The sequence below is a fragment of the Cynocephalus volans genome, chromosome 3 (assembly GCF_027409185.1).
Source record: "Cynocephalus volans isolate mCynVol1 chromosome 3, mCynVol1.pri, whole genome shotgun sequence".
Lineage (NCBI taxonomy): Eukaryota > Metazoa > Chordata > Mammalia > Dermoptera > Cynocephalidae > Cynocephalus > Cynocephalus volans.
Window position 1 is genome coordinate 154,117,413 of NC_084462.1, and position 19,959 is coordinate 154,137,371.

The 19,959-nt window shown below is 46.0% G+C and overlaps 1 protein-coding gene across 3 annotated transcripts in view; it reads left to right on the plus strand.

The window, feature by feature from the left end:
* Positions 1 to 12,802, plus strand: part of DCAF4 (DDB1 and CUL4 associated factor 4) — a 29,271-nt gene extending 16,469 nt beyond the window's left edge. For 2 of the 3 annotated variants that reach the window (XM_063088993.1, XM_063088992.1), the window contains exons 7-15: positions 325 to 468; positions 1,006 to 1,044; positions 1,402 to 1,451; positions 6,959 to 7,038; positions 8,358 to 8,459; positions 8,586 to 8,683; positions 9,605 to 9,778; positions 10,132 to 10,246; positions 11,798 to 12,802. In XM_063088993.1, the coding sequence (XP_062945063.1) occupies positions 325 to 468; positions 1,006 to 1,044; positions 1,402 to 1,451; positions 6,959 to 7,038; positions 8,358 to 8,459; positions 8,586 to 8,683; positions 9,605 to 9,778; positions 10,132 to 10,246; positions 11,798 to 11,991 (996 nt within the window). In that variant the 3' untranslated portion in view covers positions 11,992 to 12,802. The remainder of the gene's footprint in view (positions 1 to 324; positions 469 to 1,005; positions 1,045 to 1,401; positions 1,452 to 6,958; positions 7,039 to 8,357; positions 8,460 to 8,585; positions 8,684 to 9,604; positions 9,779 to 10,131; positions 10,247 to 11,797) is intronic. The other variant, XM_063088994.1, reaches the window with a different exon arrangement.
* Positions 12,803 to 19,959: the final 7,157 nt, after the last annotated feature.

Genomic DNA, 19,959 nt, shown 5'->3' on the forward strand with positions numbered 1-19,959 from the left:
CATTCTCCGGGAAGATGTTGGGACTCTTCCAAACCCACTTCTGAGTGGGGTTACTGTGCGAGCCTCGTTCTTCTTGGCCACACCCCCTCCCTGCTGTCCTCATGTCTGCTCCTGGATTGTTGGACCAGACACCTGTTAGCTTTGACCAGACATGGCTATGCTGAGTAAAGCAAAGTTAGGTCATCTCCGTGCCCCCTCATGGAGAGGAGCTCTTATCTGTGAAAATGCACAGAACATAGGGTCCAGGAGAGACAGGCAGGTGGTCCCAGGCAGCCCACCTGGCTCGGCCTGGGAGGTCACCTACAGCCCACTTCCCTCTTGCAGGCAGACACCAACAGCAGCCGGCTCTTCACAGTGAATGATGTGAAAGTCGGAGGCTCCAAGTACGGCATCATCAGCCTGCGTGGTTTGAAGACCCCTACGCTCAGCGTGCGAATGTATGAAAACCTTTACTTCACCAACCGGAAGGTGTGTGGCCCACTCGGTAGCCTCGTAGCCCACTGCCTAGCCTGCTTTGCTTTTGGATCCGGGGGCACTGCCACAGTTGGCCAAATTCAGAGTAGAGGAGAGATCTTTATCAAGGAGGCAGAGCACGGTTACCTCATTTTCCCAAAGGACAAGTGGATTTTCAGTTCCTGAGAACCCATAAGGGAAGGAAAAGGTCCCAGGAGTTTCTTGTGTTGGAAGAAAAAATGCTTTTAGGTGGTTGGGTAGGCTTGAGGCAGTGCTTCTTTAACTGGTCATGAGGACCTTTCCTCCAGGAGGCTCAGGTGTTGATCTGAAGTGACCCACACCAAGGCACAGAGTTCCTGGGATGTGGGCACCAGTGGGTGTGGCCTGGATGGGAGGGATCCTCCCCTGTGCATCAGAACAGTGCATCCATCAGCCAGTCCGTGGCCAACACTGAGGTTTAAGTAAATGTAAAGAGCTCGCCATCTTTGAGGTGGCCTTAAATTACAGTGGGGTAATGGCTGCATCTGTAAGAAGCTGTGATTTTCTTTTCAGCTGGGACATGAGCCACAAGATGGATACAGGTTAAAAATGGTCCGTGAGTGAAGTATACAATACACCTTCAGAGTTAGTTTTGTCCCCTACTATTGTGGAGAATTCTGCCCCAGCCCAGTTGGTATGCCAGATGGCTCACTGTGGGACCTGTGCTGATGCTGAAGGACTGAGACCTGGGGGTTGCTCCCTCTGTCCCACTCAAGGCCCCACATTGCAGGGCAAGGAGATCCCCTGTCCTCAGAATGCTTGCTCCAGCCCATTTTAAGAGGTCACAACCTAAAGAAGTCACATGTCTGCATCCCCATTAGTTATTCCAGAAGAAAGCATTCTACTATTTTTCTCCATTTGTTGACAGTCCAGCCAATCTGTCCATCTTGCTATGTGCTTCCTCACCAGGTGAATTCTGTGTGCTGGGCCTCGCTGAATCACTTGGACTCCCACATTCTATATCCTTTGGCAGTTGAAGAGGTTTGGTGGGCAGGCCATGCCCTGATGTGGATCTGGGCATCTGTGGACTTTGCAAAATAGCATCTTAGTGGCCAGAGGGCTGGGCCATTCCGCACTTATGTCTCATCACCCTGCAGTAAAAAGTAGTGCACCTGAGTAGAAAACAAGGATTCTCGTGGAGCATGGGAATAGTCAGGGTCCCATGGTGGCTGTTTCTCAGGATGAAATAGCTGTCACTATGTGCCAGATACTGTTCTGGAACTTCACATGTAAGCGGTGGAGACAGGATCAGAACCTAGGGAGTCTGGCTTCAGAACCTGCACAGTACCACTGTGGCATGCAGCATTGGGCTCTGGGGTCACTAGACAGACTTGGTGGGTCTGTCTGGGTCTCTGGGGTCACTACATGCCAGAGTGTCAGTGCTTTAGCAGAGAAAGCAGAACGGAACAGTATAGCCTTGGGGAAGAACCCCAAATCTTCCCAAGGCAAAGGAAGAAAGCAGCGGTCAGTGACGGCAGGGGTCGGGGGAGGGAGGTGTCTCCCAGGAAAGGCTGAGGGCAGAGCCAGGGAAGGGATTCCTCTGGCCTTGGCCACAGGTCTGTGGGCTCCAGGCATAGGGTCTCTGCAGGGCTGGCCTTCTTTAGAGCACTCTCACTTTAGTTTCTGCTTCTTAGAGAATGGTCAGGGCTTTTTTGCTAGGACCACAGTAGTGCAGTGTCATGGTGCCTGGGCCCTTTCTCTGGGACCCTTAGGTGCTCTTAATGCTGCACAAGACTTGTTTGGCCTAGAGCTAAAGCCACATGTTAATAACTCTTGTACTTGGTTCATTCCCACAATAAATGAGTTCTTGAAGCTGTGTGACTGCTCTTTGCACTAAACACCTACTTCATGAGCTGTCATGAGATTAACACTAGTTAACTTCTGTGAATGTGCTTGGCACAGTTTCTGGCACATCATTGGTCCTCAGCAAAATGACAGCTGAATTGGAGCCTTTCAATTACTTTCACAGCACTCCATTTCAAAGGGTTTTAAAGCCTCAAGTACATTACCTATCTGATTATAAATTTTATGTAAGGCACAAAATTGTTTGTTCTCTATACTGAAAATTTTACATGACTTTCATTTGATGGGGTTCTGTGGGGTAATGGGACTGTCTGTTTCTATGATGATCTAACTAGATGAGAGAAGAGGCCAAGCTTTACAGAGAAAGAAAACAAGAACCTTGCTCTCATTTCCGATCTTAAAACAGTATGGATTTTTTTCATGTTTCTGTCTTTGGGCTAAGGAGAGTGATAAAAATCCATATACAGTCAGCACTCCATATACATGGGTTCCTCATCTGTGGATTCAACCAACCATGGATCAGAAATATTCAGGGAAAAATAATTGTGTATGTACTGTACACATACAGTTTTTTTTCTTGTTTTTCCGTAAACAATATAGTACAATAACTATTTACATAGTATTTACATTGTATTAGGTATTGTAGGTAATCTAGAGATGATTTAAAGTATACAGGAGGATATATGTAGCTAATGTAAATACTATGCCACTTTATATAAGGGACTTGAGCACCTATGGATTTCGGAACCTGAGGAAGGTCCTGAAACCAATCTCCCAGGGATACCTAGGGACAACTGTAATTGACTATAATAGAGTATGGTCTATTGTGGCTTTAACAGTGGCGCCCTCTGGTGGTCATTTCAGGCTTTTATGCTGAAGATTTTTTTTTGCTTCTACTGAAGTTCATGGAACTTTATCCCTTTACAAAAATGGCACCTTGTTCAGACCTGCAGTCCACATTTTTCCTCCTGTGTGACTGCTGTGATGGGAAATTTGAATTCTTTCTACACTTACCGGGCTTTTAGTTAACCCATGGCCCATTAAAGAATTAAATCTGTGATACTGGCCCCATAAATACTGTACAAAGTTTGATTGTAACCTGGGTTTTAGCTGCAGTAACTAAAAGTGCATGTGGGTAAGGCCTTTCTCCCACATCTTTGCCCTCCAAGCCCAAAAGCAAAAGAGGTTTATTTAGAAAGGAATTTAGCCACCCAGCTACAGTATTCTCATTTATAGCTTAGTAGCCTCTGTGTACTGGAGATATTTAACATGGAGCTTACCACCCAAGGCAATATGTCACAGACACATTACAAATTCATATGGTCAAGAATGTTGCTTGGTTGCTTTGAAAATTTTTCGAATGTCTGTTGATCGTATACAAACCTGTACAAGATGCTAGAGACAGGCAGTTCAACAGGTGTATTAGTTTCTGTTGCTTACAACAAACACCTGAAACTGGGTAATTTTTAAAGAAATATTTATTGCTTACATTCTTGAAGGCTAGGAAGTCCAAAGTCCAGGGAACACATCCACTGAGGGCCTCTTTGGTAGGTGGTGACTCTTCACAGTAACACAGGGTGTCACATGGCAAAATGACTGAGCAAGAGAGAGCAAAGCTTCTTAGTTGCTCTCCTTTTAAAGCCATCAGACCACGCCCTTTACAACATGAATGGATTGATTCATTCACTAGGACATAGTCCTCACAATGTAATCACCTCCTTAAGGCTCCACCTTTCAGTTACCTTAATAGGATTACTGTCCTCTTAATAGTTACAGTGGGGATTAAACATCAGTGAGTTTTGGGAGATATTCAATCCACAGCAACAGGTTATTGCCAGCAGCCTTCCTAGAAGTGGTACCCACATGGGAAGGAGTGGATGGGAGCTCTTAGCTGAAGGAAGAGGCAGGAAGAGCTTGGTACATTTAGCAGCAGTTTGGAATCCATGCTGTCTCTGGCTAGGTAGAGCTGACTTTCAGTACTGAATCTTCAGGATTGAAGGACAGCCCTGGGGGACTGTGACTGTGGAGTCATTTTTTAAAAGATTACTTTGGTAAAAGATTACTGTAGGGGGTTAGACTGGCAAGGGTGAGACCTCAAATGGAAAGCTGCTGCAGGACTAGGGGCGGCAGTGCAGGCACGACTGATGCACAGGAGTGGAGGAGAGGGCACTGGAGGACGGCGCTTAGGTTCTAACCAGGCAATCCGGTGACAGGAGAAGGTCCACGGATGGAACTCCAAGGCAGTGCTGGCTTGGAGGCCAAGCAGGAGCATGCAGTTTGAAATTGGCCTACATGGCCGAAAGGTAGGACCAGAACCTTTTCATTAGATTTAGAAACTGGGAGCTCATCGGAAACCTTGCTGAGAACGTTAAAGTGGAAAGGTGATGGTCAGGACTGGATTTCAATGGGTTGAAGACGGAAAGGTGAGGAAGCAGGGAAAAACATATTCTCTTTGAGGAGAAGTGTGGCTGTGAAGGGAAAGAGACAGCCCACTAGATGAGTAGGCAAAGGGTATAAAGAGGCAATTGAAGGGAAACCCAGGGCCAGCCCGTGGCTCACTTTGGAGTGTGTGGTGCTGCCAACAGCAAGGCCAAGGGTTCGGATTCTTATATAGGGATGGTCGGTTCACTCACTTTGGAGAGTGTGGTGCTGACACCAAGTCAAGGGTTAAGATCCCTTTACCAGTCATCTTTTAAAAAAAAAAAAAAAAGAAAACCCAAATAACTGTAACTGTATGAATAGATGCACCCATTTGTAGTCCGAGAAATGCAAAGTAATAATGAGATGGCTTTTTATACCCATTCAGATAAGCAGAAATTCTAAGGACTGATAGAGCCAAGTTTGGGCAAATGTGGAGAATCAGGAACACTTACACTGCTGGTGTAAGTAAATTGATACAGCCACTTTAAGTTGAAGGTGTATGTGCCTCACGACCCCACAATTCCACCCTAGATATAGACACTAGAGCAGTGTTTTCAAACTGCAGGTCATGACCTAGTGGTGGGCCATTGTCCCGCGCTACCGTCTCGCCAGCAAGAACGACGCGGCACACAAAGGATCCTTCTGCAGATCAGCTTTAATGCATCTTGAGAGGGAGAGCATAAGCTTGCCAAAAATGGAGACCCCGAGCGAGGGAACCCGCGCCCTTTATATAGAGACTGCTCCTCGCCTAGGACGTGCTCCTACCTTATTGGTGGCTGCCTAATCGGCCCAGGCGTGTTACCGAGCAGCCCTGCCCTCCACCGGAAATCAGCGCCATCTTGTAATGGCGATTTCGGGCAGCTCCTCACAGGCCATCAAATCAGTTTACTGAGCAGCATTTTTTTAATGAACTAGATTAGAAAATGTCAGTTTTATATTTAATAAGGGTAAATACGAAACTACGTTTCAAATGTTTGTGTGTATATATTGTGTTGTAGTGTAAAACGAAACTCTTAGCACAGGTTTAGGAAACCCCGCCTTAGAGAAGCTCCCACACATGGGAGTGAGAGACGGAGAAATGCTCACTCCAGCAGCAGAGCAAAAAAACTGAAAAGAGCCTAGTTGCCCGTCAGCAGGAAACTGGATGAATTGTGGTGTGTTCACATAAAGGAGTGCCCTGTGATGAAAATGAATGAACTGGAATTGTAAGAATCAACATAGTTGAATCTAGGAGACGATGGAGATTGAAAAGTTGTAGAAGATATTCTGCGTAATGCTATTTACATACATTTTAAAAACATAAACAGTACTTTATATTGTTCATGGACAAACATCATTTGTAGTGGAAGTATTATAACATGGCCCAGAAAAACTTATACGTGTTTAAGAAGAGCAGTTCTCTCTGGGTGAGGGAGAGGGGAGAATTGGACTAGGGAGGTGTAGTGGATTGAATTATGTCCCCCCAAAACTCCCAGAGCTTGAATTGTATCCCCCAAGTTTTATATATTAGAATCTTAGGGCCGAGCCCGTGGCGCACTCGGGAGAGTGCGGCGCTGGGAGCGCGGCGTCGCTCCCGCCGCGGGTTCGGATCCTATATAGGAATGGCCAGTGCACTCACTGGCTGAGTGCCCGTCACGGAAAAAAAAGACAAAAAAAAAAAAAAAAAAAATTAGAATCTTAGCCCCCACTGTGACTGTTAAGAGGGTAGGAAGTCCTATTATGGTAATTGAAAGGTGGAGCCTTGAAGAGGTGATTGGATTGTAGGACCGTGCAGTAGTGAATGGATTAAAAATGGTGCTCGGGGCATGGTTCTGAGGGCTTTAAAAGAAGAGGAGAGTCTGTCTCTCTCTGCCCTCTCTGCTTCAACCATCTTGCAATGTGAGGCCCCTGGGTCACTGTCACCACCACCAGATGGACTTTGGACTTCCCAGCCTCAGAAACTGTAAGCAATAAATTTCATTTCCTTTATGAATCACCCAGTTCAGTGTACTTTGTAATAAGCAACATAAATGGACTAATACAGGAGTGGTCAGAAAGATCTTCTAACTGTATATATGGCATTTTTTTCCTTGAAAAAAATAGGAGGGTATAGATGGCAAGTGTGTATGTGTGAAATCTAGGTAATGGGTGCTATTCTCTGTCCTACTTTGTGTGTTGTGTGATTTTCTTGAAGGATACTAATGCCCATTCTTGCTCACGAAGGAGAGCCTTGTACTTGATTGTCCTTAACGGCTTTCTCCAGGCTGTGCCTCATGGGATTCGCAGATTCTCCAGGCTGCGCCACTCTGCTCCCAGCATCGCTGTTCGTCACTAGTCACCCAGGTAAGGGGTCCTTATCCTTTGGGTAAGTCAGTGCTCTGAGGGTGGTCTCTGACTTCTGCCTCCCAGCAGCTGCATGGGGTGGGGTGGAGAGGAGGTGTGGGAAGCACAGGCTTTTTGGGTGGGGATGCTATGCAGAAACACTGTGGGAGGATTCCTGAATCCCCTCCCAGGATTAGTGCTGGAAGAATGTGTACTTGTATAGTGTCCTCCATTTTACCCTTTGTGGGTCATTTCAGCAGCCAGAGCAGAGTTAAAGTGTGTGAGAGATCAACCATTGATTTGGGCCATCTGTACAGATCATTTGGAAAACATTTATTAAGCTCCTACTGTATGACAGGTGCTATCAGGGATAATTACACTCTCTCTGGCTAAAAGCAGTTTGCTCCTTCCTGGCAGCACTGTGAATATTAAGTTTTTAGTCTTTCAGAGAATTAGGATCAATAAGACAAGAAAAGGGTCAGGCCTTCAAGAGTGCAGGATTCAGGCAGAACTGGCACAAATCCCAGCTCTCCTTGTACCAACTTGAACAGATTGCTTAACCTCTGCAAGGTGAAGGCAGTGCCTACCCCATCAAGTTTCACAGAGAATTAGATGAGGTGATGTACACTTAGCCCAGTGCCTGGCATTTCATTGTATAGCAGCAAGCTTATGGGGCAAGAGTGTGGCTAACCATCATTTTACAGATGAGGAAACTGAGGCAAAGAGAGGTTCAGAATCTGCCTTATAGTGGTTTTCTTTGGGGAGGAGTTGGGACGGGTTGTAATTGGGAAGGGGGCATGAGGGAGGCTTCTAGGGTACTGGAATGTTTTATTTCTTAATCTGGATGGTGGGTACCTGGCTATACTTACTTTGTGATAATTCATTGAACTGCATCCTTACAGTTTGTTTTCTTTATGTATGTTCTGTCAATACAAAAGTTTATTTTAAGAAATATTTTAGGTGCTGGCTGTGGCTCACTTGGAAGAGTGTGGTGCTGATAACACCAGGTCAAGGGTTAAGATCCCCTTACTGGTCATCTTTTTTTTTTTTTTTTACATGAGATTATACAGCTGGGGTGTGATCTGGGATTGAAACCATCTTGTCTGACATCATTCTGCCTCCCTGCCAGCTGTTAGTACTGCTAACACTGCTCCTGTGAATGCAACATACAGTCACTCTCAGAATAACTACTGAGCCAGGCACCCCAGCTGACTGTCTCTCTTGCTTCCATGAAACCCAGAATGGGGCCAAGCTATAAACCCTCTGACTGGCCTGGCAGCGTGGAGGGAAAATCTATATCCTAGAGGCCAGTCATGTTCTACTTTCTCTGATCTCCACAGCAGTCAGAGACCGGCCTGGAGTGCTCTGCAGTTTCCGGATCCCTGGTGCCTGGTCCTGTGCATGGTCCCTGAACATCCAGGCAAATAATTGCTTCAGTACAGGTGAGCCGTGGCTGCCTCTCAGTGCCCAGAGAACAGTATTTAACAGGCCTGAAAATCCCATCCAGCGGTCCCTCTCCCAAACTGCAAGTGACACTTGTCTCACTGGCCCCTCTCTGTCTCCACCAGGCTTGTCTCAGCGGGTCCTGCTGACCAACGTGGTGACGGGACACCGGCAGTCCTTTGGGACCAGCAGCGATGTCTTGGCCCAGCAGTTTGCTCTCCTGGTTGGTTGGATTGGAAAGGGCGTAATAGAAAGTTTCCCCAGAGTGGAAATTTTGCTGATTGAAATGAGATTCCCCTGTGTGGCATCAGTGCTCCCAGTTTTACAGGGGAAAAAGAGCATTGGAAAGGATTAATGGGTTACTTCCTGAATATGTCTGAACTCAGTGAAAGTTGGCTGATCCAGAGAGGCCTGCCTAGGCTGGCTTTAAGCAGTTTCACATGTAAATGAATTGTTAGCAACTCTTGAGTACGTGGATTAGCCAGCAGGACAAATTATTTTTAAAATGTATACATTAAGTACGAATGTACTTATTAGTACCAATGCATTTATTAGTTTTATACACAGCTTTCAAGTTGTACATTTTACATATTTATAAATCAAAATTCTAGTCATTACTGTATTTCTAAGACTTACCTTGTGGAAAATACCATCCTTCTTTAGGAGCATGGAGAAGGGAGTCTGCTGACCTGCTTTTGGCAGTAAGCATAGAGTTCATCTTGGCCATCTTCACCTTCTTCAGTCCTCTTTCCCCTCTGATGAGGACCCCTGGATCCTAATTAGCTGGATCTCTAGTCTCCTCTACTTAATGCTTATCACCCCAGCTTCTCACCAGAGGCCTTGGCAGAGACAGTGCACTGTCACAGGGGCTTCAGAGAGAGACCTAAGGGGCCAGTGCAGCCAGTGGGGCCGCCACCTAGGGCCTGTGTGCCCCCCGCAAGGAGAATGCTGGAGGATACATGGGGTCCAGGCTTTTACCCCCTCACAAGGACTCATCCTCCCTTCCAACTCCATTGACACCCAAATCGTGATTGACCCATCTCCACCCTCACTGACCCAGCGGCTATATTCGGGAGGCCACAGCCTTCCCAGCTTTAGAGGGAGTTAGTAAGAGTTGGGCACCGAGTAGTCCCTCTTTCCACAGGCTCCTTTGCTGTATAATGGCTGTCGTTCTGGGGAGATCTTTGCCATTGATCTGCGTTGCCCAAATCAAGGCGAGGGCTGGAAGGCCAGTCGCCTGTTCCACGATTCAGCAGTGACCTCCATACAAATCCTCCATACAGAGAAATGTTTGATGGCGTCAGACATGGCTGGAAAGGTAGGGGCACACTGGCTTTCTCAAGTCACAGGAGCTGGTGGCCCAGAGCCCTACCAGGTGAAGGGTTTCTGCAGATAAGACCGAGGCCCTTGTACAGAGACACCAGACAGGGAGGAGGTAGCTGGCAACCAAGCAAGTTATAGGCCATCCAGGGGGGTTGCTTTGATCCTAATCTGGCCTAGACAGAAGTGAAAAGAATTCTCTGGTTATTTGCTTTTGATGGATTCTAGGGCTCAGGAGTTCAAGATGTAGATCTTCATAACCTGAAGAGGCCTCCTCCCTGGCTTTATACCTGGGGTTCACCAGTGTACCTGCCAGACACTCCCTTAGGCCCTTTGTGCTTCTTCCCACAGATCAAACTGTGGGACCTGAGGGCCACTAAGTGTATAAGGCAATACGAAGGTCACGTAAATGAGTACGCCTACCTGCCCCTGCATGTGCACGAGGAAGAAGGAATCCTGGTGGCAGGTACTTGGGGGAGTGGAGATTTCATCCCATCCAATACTATCTTAGAGTCCCAGCAACTTCAGCAGCAGCAGGAGATGTTACTTAAAAGTAGGATTGAGTAAAGGGGAATGTGGAGTAAAAGGGGAATGTGAGTAAAGTTAGGTGGGGAGACTAGAAGGGAAGTAGAGTTGGATATTAGTAAATAACACACTACTTGGACAGCCCTTTGTCCTCATGTCAGTGGACGAACATTGCAGAGACAGGCAGGTGATGGGAAATAAAACATAGGAGCTTGGGGACCTGGGTTTGGGGTTTGAGTCTATTCATCAGGTCAGTGTTATCCCATCATGTAACTGTTTTGTCCAAAAACTTGGGTTCCCTGTTTTTTCTGCTCACATTTCCACTAGAGGATCTGAGAAAAGAAACTAAGGTCATTGTAAAGTAACTGATTCCTGACCCTTTAACACCTTGCCTGTGGATCCATGATCTGTAGAATAGGAGCAGCTGTCTAGCCACTAAACCCCCTTGAGTTACAAATTGATTATAGTTTACACTGTTTCTGGGCTGTAGAATAATCTGGTAGTGTGAAAGATACGTGTTTTTACCTATGAAATAGTAGGCCTTTGAATATGTTCTCACTCTTCATGAGTCCTCAAATTTGCTAATGTTTCTACCAAAAGTATTTATTCCCCATATAACTTTTTTGTGGCTAAGAAACATCACTTTGTTAGAACTTTCTTTGACGTATTTAGTACTCATCAATACCAGCACTTAGCTTCCTTTTTAAGTCTGTTTTCCACAAGTTTTCATCTCAAAAGAGTTTGTATGCTGTATAGTGGAGAGGCACATGTGGGTAGTCAGCCAACTGCAATAATAAACTGCAACCTGAATTCATCCTCAGCCAAGGTAGCACCTGTGGTCTGAAGAGTCACTTGGGCGGTCACAGCACAAATGTGGAATCCATGACTGCCTAAGGCCTGCCATCCTGCTCCTGCTGAAGATCCCCAGTAGCATATATCATGTGCCTGGGCTACCATAACCCACAGTATTATGTGCCACATCCTCAGAACTGGGAGCCCAGAGCCTTTGACTGGCCTCATGAACTAAACCATTAAACCAGAAAGAGTTCTGAGGAGAGTTTCTCCTGGTTTGTCACCAGGAGGTAATAAAGTTGAGAGATCTTCCTGGTTATTATTTCATAAAACGGAAGTGGTTTGCCTGTCATCTAGACCTTGTAGGCTGGGCTCCCACTTGAACAGCTCTTGACACCAAGAGAAGCAGAATCCCCACCCATCAGCCAGGATGTCTGCTGAGCCACCCATGGTGTCACAACCAACCAGTGCCTCTTGTCATTTTCAGTACCTGTTATGGTTCTAGAGCACCAAGGTGACTCATAATTTTGATGTTCAGAAAGTACATATTATCAGTAGGAATACTTTGTATTAATGAGTCTATGTTTGGCTCACATGAAATCACATTTATCCCTAAGGAATCATGAGAAGCTTTGTCCACGTGTGTGTAAGTTTTCCTTTGCTTCTCTCGCTAACCTGCCATGTGTTCCCTCTTTCTTAGTGGGCCAGGACTGCTACACCAGAATCTGGAGCCTCCACGATGGCCACCTACTCAGAACCATACCCTCCCCGTACCCCGCCTCCAAGGCTGACATTCCCAGTGTGGCCTTCTCCTCTCGTCTTGGGGGCTTCCGGGGAGCGCCAGGGCTGCTCATGGCTGTCCGGCGGGACCTTTACTGTTTCACCTACAGCTAATTTTGCAGGGTGCAGCCTGGAGGAATGTGGATTTGGCTTAAATGAGGGCACTTTTAAGTGACGCTCAGTGTACACAGATCCCCTCCATTTGGCTGCTGGAGGCAAGGTGCTAAGTGTTTTACGTGAAGACACTTCAGTAAAGTTATTTCAGTTAAATTGTGGGCTCAGGGAGCTTGAAAGTCCTTTTTATAAAAGGTACTTCTTTTTCTTGTTATTTCTTAGCATAGTCCCCCACCTTTTTTTTTTTTTATTATTACAAAAAAAACTTTTCTAAGGACTAAATTAAAGCTGCATCTCTCACTAAAAGCCCTTTGGACAAGCCTAATGATGAGACTATTGAGACCGTTTGAGTAGTCACTGCCTGGGTGCCAGGAAGATATGCATCTGTACTTGAGAAAGCCCACTGGAGAGGAGAGGACGGGGGAGGTCATTTCTGTGAGTCTCCATAGAGACATTTAAGGCTGGAGTTTGGAATTCTTAAGCTTGGTCTTCTCAAGCTCAATATCAGCAGGAGATCTCTGGGATTCTACTTTATCATTCATAGGCTTTGGAAGGGAAGATGGATCTTTTTAAATGCTAGAAGTTTTAAAGTCTTTAACGTGCTTTTGTTGAGGCACCTTCCAGAATGTAAGATACAGCCATGAGCAGCTTCGGTTTCTATTTGGTGACTTGAACGTCAGATTCAAGGGCCTAGTGTCAAAGAAAATTGGCTTTGACATTTTGTAATCTAGGAGCAGCAGTTTGTGAGATGTTCGTACAAAGTGTTAAGGAACCTGTTTTCTACGAAACAATAAACAAGAAAGAACCACGGTGTGGCGTGTTGTTTCTGTTTATGACTTAGAAGATCTTGATGCTTGGGCTGCTGTAGCAGCAAACCAGCTGCAGTGATGTCTCATCTCGAATCTGGGGTGAAGACAAAACAGAAGGGTAGAGACCAAGACAAGCTGTAATATAGCCTTGCTGGAGAGCTTCCCTTTGCCCCCTAGACCCACTTTGCCCTTCCCCATATCCACTCTGCTCTGTGCATGCCCCAGGAGACTGACCTCTGGACTAGTCAGGGCTCCCTGACCCCTAGGGCCAGGTGAGTTCAGCCAATGGGAAGTACCAGCACGAAAGCAGAGGGCAAGAGCAGAGTGAGGTGGAATTATCAGTTCTCTGGCCCACTTCCTGCTGGGCTGGTGAAACGCAGCTCTCCGGGTTCCAATAACTGTTCTTTCCACTTTTATCCTCCAACCTACAGCTGGTCATTGCACCTCACTGTGAAGCACTGTTGATGCTTCACCAATTATTGAATGTTCCAATTGTTTCGTGCCAGAACTCTTAATACAACTTACTGTAAAGAAAACCAAATCAAAAAAAAAGTAATGACTATCAGATTTGTTATGTTTTAGATGAGCTCCATTTTATAATAATTTTTAGTGTCTCACGTTTTATAAATAACTTTACCCCATCTTGTGTGATTTGATCCTCATAACAACCCATGAAGGAGGTAGTACAGTAGTACTAATATAAAATTATCAGCAGTCATTTTACAGATAAACCACTGACAGAATACTTGACTTATGTATCACAGTGCTGTAGAAAAACCATCAAGTGGCTCGGTGCAAGACACACATTTATGGGTGATGCTAATTTCATGACATTTAATCACCAGGTAAATGAGTTTTTCTGGCACTCAATAGTAAGTAAGAAGCTTGCTAACTACCAAACTTCTCATGTGTTGAATTGTTTAGATTTTGTCCCTACAGCCCTGGCATACTGACCTGCATGTAAGTCCCTAGGAACTATCTATACACAGGAAGGGTCCAGATGGCCCCTGTCACTGCAGGGTCTTTTGGATTAAGTTTGGTGACAGGCCACTGCCAGGAGCACAAACAAGTACAATAAATGCTGAGCCATGACCCTACTAACATCTACCCATATTTTTGTCCCCATCAAATTCTAGGTTATCACAATAGACTATTCAGGTATATTGATTATAGGATCTGCAATTTAGACTTACTGGTCTTGCACATTAAAGCAAAGCTTTCCCATAGTTTTATACTACTTTAATGGAGCAGAGAGCCCATAGGTGGCTATTCAGTCGAACTTTGGTCTCTCCCCAAGCAACAGAGACAGTCTGACCACTCAATACCAGATGAGTTCTGGCATGTATGGTCCTATCGCCACATACCTTCTTAATTCCTTTTATCAACTGCCACAGCCCAATTTTTTTTTAAAGGCAAATACAATGGTAAAGTGAAGCATGTTAGGTTCTATTTAGCCCTCCCCCACCAAAAAGAAAGTTTTTAAAAACGTCTAACTTAGCCCACAACCAGGCACAACACCAGCACCTCGGGGCCCTGCCCAGGGGCCCAGGGCATGTAGCCAGGGACCAGACCCCCCCCACCCACAACCATCTACACCACCAGTGCCAAGGAGCATGCCAAAGATATCACCACCATGTGGGTGGCCCACCACAGCTGCCTTGAAAGTGGCTAGACATCACAACCACCACGCAGATTCTCCATCAGCCACTGGAGTGCATTGACACAAGGAGAGTCACCAGCAGAGACCAAAGAAAAAAAGAGGATGTCTCTCTCCACAAAGCCCATTCCAGAGTGACAGAAGCAGCAGCTGTTCTATGATAATATTGGGGGACCTGAACACACCTCTCAGCATTGGACAGATCATCCAGGCAACAAATCAACAGAGTAACCATTACTATTTCAGAGGGAGGGAAGAAATCTAGGGTAATTAGAGGGAGAGGGTGGGGAGAGATTGAACAAGGGGCATAAAGAATAATTAATAATTTGTAACAATATATATGCTAGTAATATTGATCAACATATGTCAGCATTGAATCCCAAAAATATGTATAATCAATTATGATTCAATTAAAAAAAAAACTCAGCAGTGTGTGTCTGATATTTCGTTAGTAATCACTGCACCTAATATTTGGTCTAGGTTGTATGAAAAGTGGTTAAACTTGGCTGAGAATTTGATTAAGCATTTTGGTCTGTTTGCTTGTTCACATGGTGTCATAAAGATTAATACATTACAGTCTTGAAGCATTTTTCAACTGCAGGTCTATTAGGGCATTTCTCCCTACTCTCCAGGTGACAATGATAGGTAGAGAATGAGCAGGTGATTGTGACAGCAGCATTGAGCTATGACACACCCCTTGCTTACTAGTCCAGTGTTTGCTTGGTAATAGCGTTCTAAATAGAGCTGAGGGGCCGAGCCCATGGCGCACTCGGTAGCGTGCTGGGCTGGGAGCGCGGCGACGTTCCCGCCGCGGGTTCGGATCCTATATAGGAATGACCGGTGCACTCACTGGCTGAGTGCCGGTCATGAAAACGACACACACAAATAAATAAATAAATAAATAAATAGAGCTGAGAACAATGGCACGTACTGGTTATCGAAAATGCCCACAAATAAACTGCTTTATATTCCATGTTGATGTGTATCACCCTAGAATCGGCTGGCTCAGCATGTTCTGGAGTCCCCAGAGGTGTCCTTTGAGACCAAGCCTGCTCCTCTCTGATCTAAATCTTCCACATAACCATCTCCAAAACCAGTTTCAGGCTAAATTCAGTTTCTTCTTCTATTTGTATATGTTGCTAAAAACCTCTGGTCCCACTCCTCTAGTCCAGCCACTGTACTGCCATAGGAATGATCGTTCCAGATCCCTGCTTTCAGTGGCTTCCTGTGCCTTGATAGAATCTGTGACCTTTTGTGATTTGATTGCATGTGCCTCTCCCTCCTTTTGCCCCATCTCTGCCTCCTACCTGCTGCTCTTAGGACACAAATGTTTCAAGTTTCTCCCATATGCAGTTTTCCCTCATCTAGGCTTCTGCTCAAGCCACCCTCCACCCCTTTCCGTCTAGAAAAATCCAACTTTTAAGGCTTAGCTTGAAAGACATCTTCAGGAAGTTTAGTCTCCCCAGCAACTGACACAACTAGACACTCGGTATGTCGAATGAACAGTTTTTGCCAGCATTATTTCCTTTTCATTCTTACAACTCTGAAGTAGGTTTCCAATTTACTGAAGAAAAGCAAAGGCACATACATAAAAATGCTCTGATAGCCCAAGGCAGCCAGAACGGAGGTGACGTGGTAACTGGGAACTCTAGGCTCTGGTTGAGTTGCATCTTCGGGATATGGAAGGGAGTTGTCTAAAGATGGGGCCAGAGACTTGCAGAGAGATTCAGGCTAGAGTTGTGTATCATCAGTATAAGGTGGCAGTTGAAAACACGGCAATGGATGAAATTACTCAGTATTAGCATCATAGTATTGGTGGATTCTGCCAAGCACAGAAAGACATACCATTGTCTACAAACAGTAGTTTCAAAGATGGCTCTGGTCATACGTGCCTGTCACTAAGTTACAGATTCTCTAACCCTATAAACCTCCATACCGTACTGTGTTGTCTGCAAACAGTAGTTCAAAGATGGCTTTGGTCATATGAGCCTATCACTAAGTTACAGATTCTCTAACCCACAAGTCTGTGACAATTTCTTAAGTACAAGAAGAAAAAAAAATTGTACCAGGTGCTATCTATTTATTTACTTATTGGAGGCTGGCCAGTAATGGGATCGGAACTCTTGACCTAGGTGTTATCAGCAACATGCTGTAATCAAGTGAGTTAACCGGCCAACCTTCAGGGGTTGCAATTTAATAGTTAGAAAGGAAGAATTCAGACTTTTGTACAGTTAACTAAAACTAACTCCATTAATGTGACAAGAAGAGTTACAGGCTACCACTACGAGTTCAATTTTCTCTCCCTGAAAGAGGGTAGTTCTGAAGTTGAAAATGCAAATATGGTTGCAAAATTACCATTAAATCAGAATTTTTTTTTAACAATTGTAAACTTAGCTTTTGTTTCATAGGCTAGACCAATTTGCTTAATCTCTAAGCCAGTTTCCTTGCTGCTTTTAGTGAAAGAGAAGTGTTACTGTCCTTTGCCATGAGAACCTCTGAGGATAACGGAAATGATGCAGTAGGAGCAGGTAGCTAGTAGCTACCTTGACTTTTTTAAACTTTCCTCTTAAGGAAAAGATACTGACCATAAGGTCATCTGAAAATGCTAAAGAATTCACAACCTGGGAGGGGAAGGAAAACTTAAGGGGAGGTCTGTGCCACCTTGCTGGCAGACTGTTGCACAAGGCAGAGTGCAGATTGCTCACTCTGGAGACTCCAGATCGGCCTGCTTGGATACATGCTGGCTTCCAGTCTCTGTCGTTGGCCAGGCTACTCTGGGCTCTGAACTTCTCTGAGCCAATGTCTTCGGCTATAAAACATGAACACTACTGCCCGCCTACCTTCTGATGTGCTTGTGAGAATTATCAACCATATAAAGCTCCTAGCACAGTGCCTGGCATGTAACAGGCACCTATATATTGGTTCTCTTTGCTTTTCCAATTCCCAAATAAGTCAGACCAGCAAAGTTAAACCCAAGGGATGTGTAAGGATCCCACTGGGTCCCATTGCTTAGGAGACCACTTAGTTCTCAGCCACAAGCTAAAATCTCTAGTCTCAGCCCTCAGGGATGTATTCAACAACCATCTCCACCAACGAGCAAGTCTTTTAAACCAGAAAGTTATTAAAAGCCCCCTAAAACAGGAGCGGGGTGCAAATCTATGCTATTAAGTATCAGGATAGTAGTTAATTCTGGTGGAGCAAAGGACTGGCATTTCCTGAAGTACAGTCATGTTCTGTTTCTTAATTTGGGTGTTGGTTGTGAGAAAAAAAAATGTGTTGTGAGAAAATCAAGCTGAAATGTAGATAGATCATAGTTCAGTAGGTTTTTTAAAGCCTTTGTTTTCACCTTATATGTAGCTGGTTTTCACCATATATTTAGTTCAGGCTGGGATTAGATTCAGACAGAACAAGGGAAACTCCTATGAATTTGACATTGGTACCGTCTCTTTCCTCCACTGGACTGGAAGGAAGGGAGTTCAGAAGATTTTTCTGGGCCAGCCCATGGCTCACTCGGGAGAGTACAGTGCTGATAACAACAAGGCCAAGGGTTCGGATTCCTATATAGGGCTGGCCCGTGGCTCACTTAGGAGAGCGTGGTGCTGGCAACACCAAGTCAAGGGTTAAGATCCCCTTACCGGTCATCTTTTTTTAAAAAAAAAAAAGATTTTTCTGCATGATTCCTATGAAGAGAGCCTTAAACTAGGACAGAGACGGGCTAGAAATGTCACTACCATGTGGCTAGGTGGGCTCACACTCAGAGGTGCCCCAGCCAGAAGACAGAACAACCAACCAGGTCTAATATGGCCACCACCTTTCACTTGCCCTCCCCAGACCCTCCACCCTGCCCCACCCACCCAAAAAATAAAAAGAGAAGGGTAAAAGAGATGGGAGCAGGAAAGAGAAAGATGAGAGAAGATGGGGCAAGCAAGAAGGGAGAGGACAAAGACCAGAGTGTCAGTGGCCACAGGGAATGGGGACACGGTGGGACACAGGAGTTGCAGGGACAAGGAAGGGGAGGGGAGATGAAGCGGGAAGTGGCACAATCACGGGTAGAAAACATCTCTTTTCAACGCTTCCATGCATCACGAGGAGGGTCTATTTTAAACCTAGAAATTGGAGTTCCGGTCAAGATGGCAGAATAGACAGTTCCTAGAGTCACTCTCTCCCACAAATCAACCAAGTTACAACTTTAAAAATGTGACATCAGCCAAGCTGGGGCTGCTGGAGCTCAGGGGAAGAGGAGGAGAGACCTACAGAGTGCATGAAGGTGGGAGAAGCCACAATGAGAGAAAGAAAAAACTGCTCTGAGAATTTCAGGCTGCAGCCGCTTTAAATCTCGAGCTGATGAGCGCATGGAGCAGGAGCCAGCAGAAGCTGCAGCTGTGCCCCTCAGATGGAGTTACTTGAGGGCGGCAGGGGAGAATAGGGCCTTAGTGGCCCCAAGGACAGCAAGACCACTAATAGGGTTCCCATGGGCCCACACAGGAGCGAGGAGCCAGAACTGAAAAAGGGGAGCCATTCAGAGGCCGGTGAGTCATCGCAAGGGACTGTCACAGAGCCATCCCATGGGAAGTGTTTGGAGCACAGGCAGTGGAGGAGACAGGCCCACTGGGAGAGCACTGGGGCACAGCAAGGACAGCCGATCCTCCCCCCAATCAGTACAGGACCACTCAGAGAAGACTGGTCAGGAATGCAGAATTGCATGGGGTGCAGTTTGATGAAAAAACTCTGGCCCAGATCAGAGTTTCTACACAACCCAGGGCACCTGGTCTCTGGAGAGCCAGAAGTACCAATAAGGTCAACCATTAAACCCTGAGCTGCACAAAAAGCCTTCCCTAGGGAAATAGCAGCAAAGAAGCAATTTAGCTCAACCACACAGCTCCAAGTACTGGTTCCCAGAGGAAGTTCCCCTGTTTTAGAAATAATCAAAGGACAAAAAATTAGTTCCAGCCCAGGCACACCAGCAGCACCTTGGGGCCCACCAGGGGACATGAGGCATGAATCCAGGGACCAGACCCCCCACACACAACCAGGCACACCGCACCAGTGCCTCAGGGCCCACTCAGGGACCAGACACCCCCCCACAACCAGACACACCACACCAGCACCTCGGTGCCCACCTGGGGACCCAAGGCATGGATCCAAGGACCAGCCCCTCTCCCACAACCAGGCACACCACCAGTGCCTCAGGGCCTGCCTGGGGTCCCAACGTATGGAGCCGGGAACCAGACACTACACCCAACCAGGCACACTGCCAGCACGAAGGAGCATGCCAAAAATATCACCTCCATGTGGGTGGCCCACCACAGCCACCACTATAACCATCGCTGCCGTGAAAGCAGCTAGATGCCACAACCACCACACAGATGGTCCGCCAGCCACTGGAGTGCATTGACACAAGGAGAGTCACCAGCAGAGAGAGAAAAAAGAAGAGGATGTCTCTCTCCACAAAGCCCATTGCAGAGTGATAGAAGAAGCATCTGCTCTACAATATTATTGGGG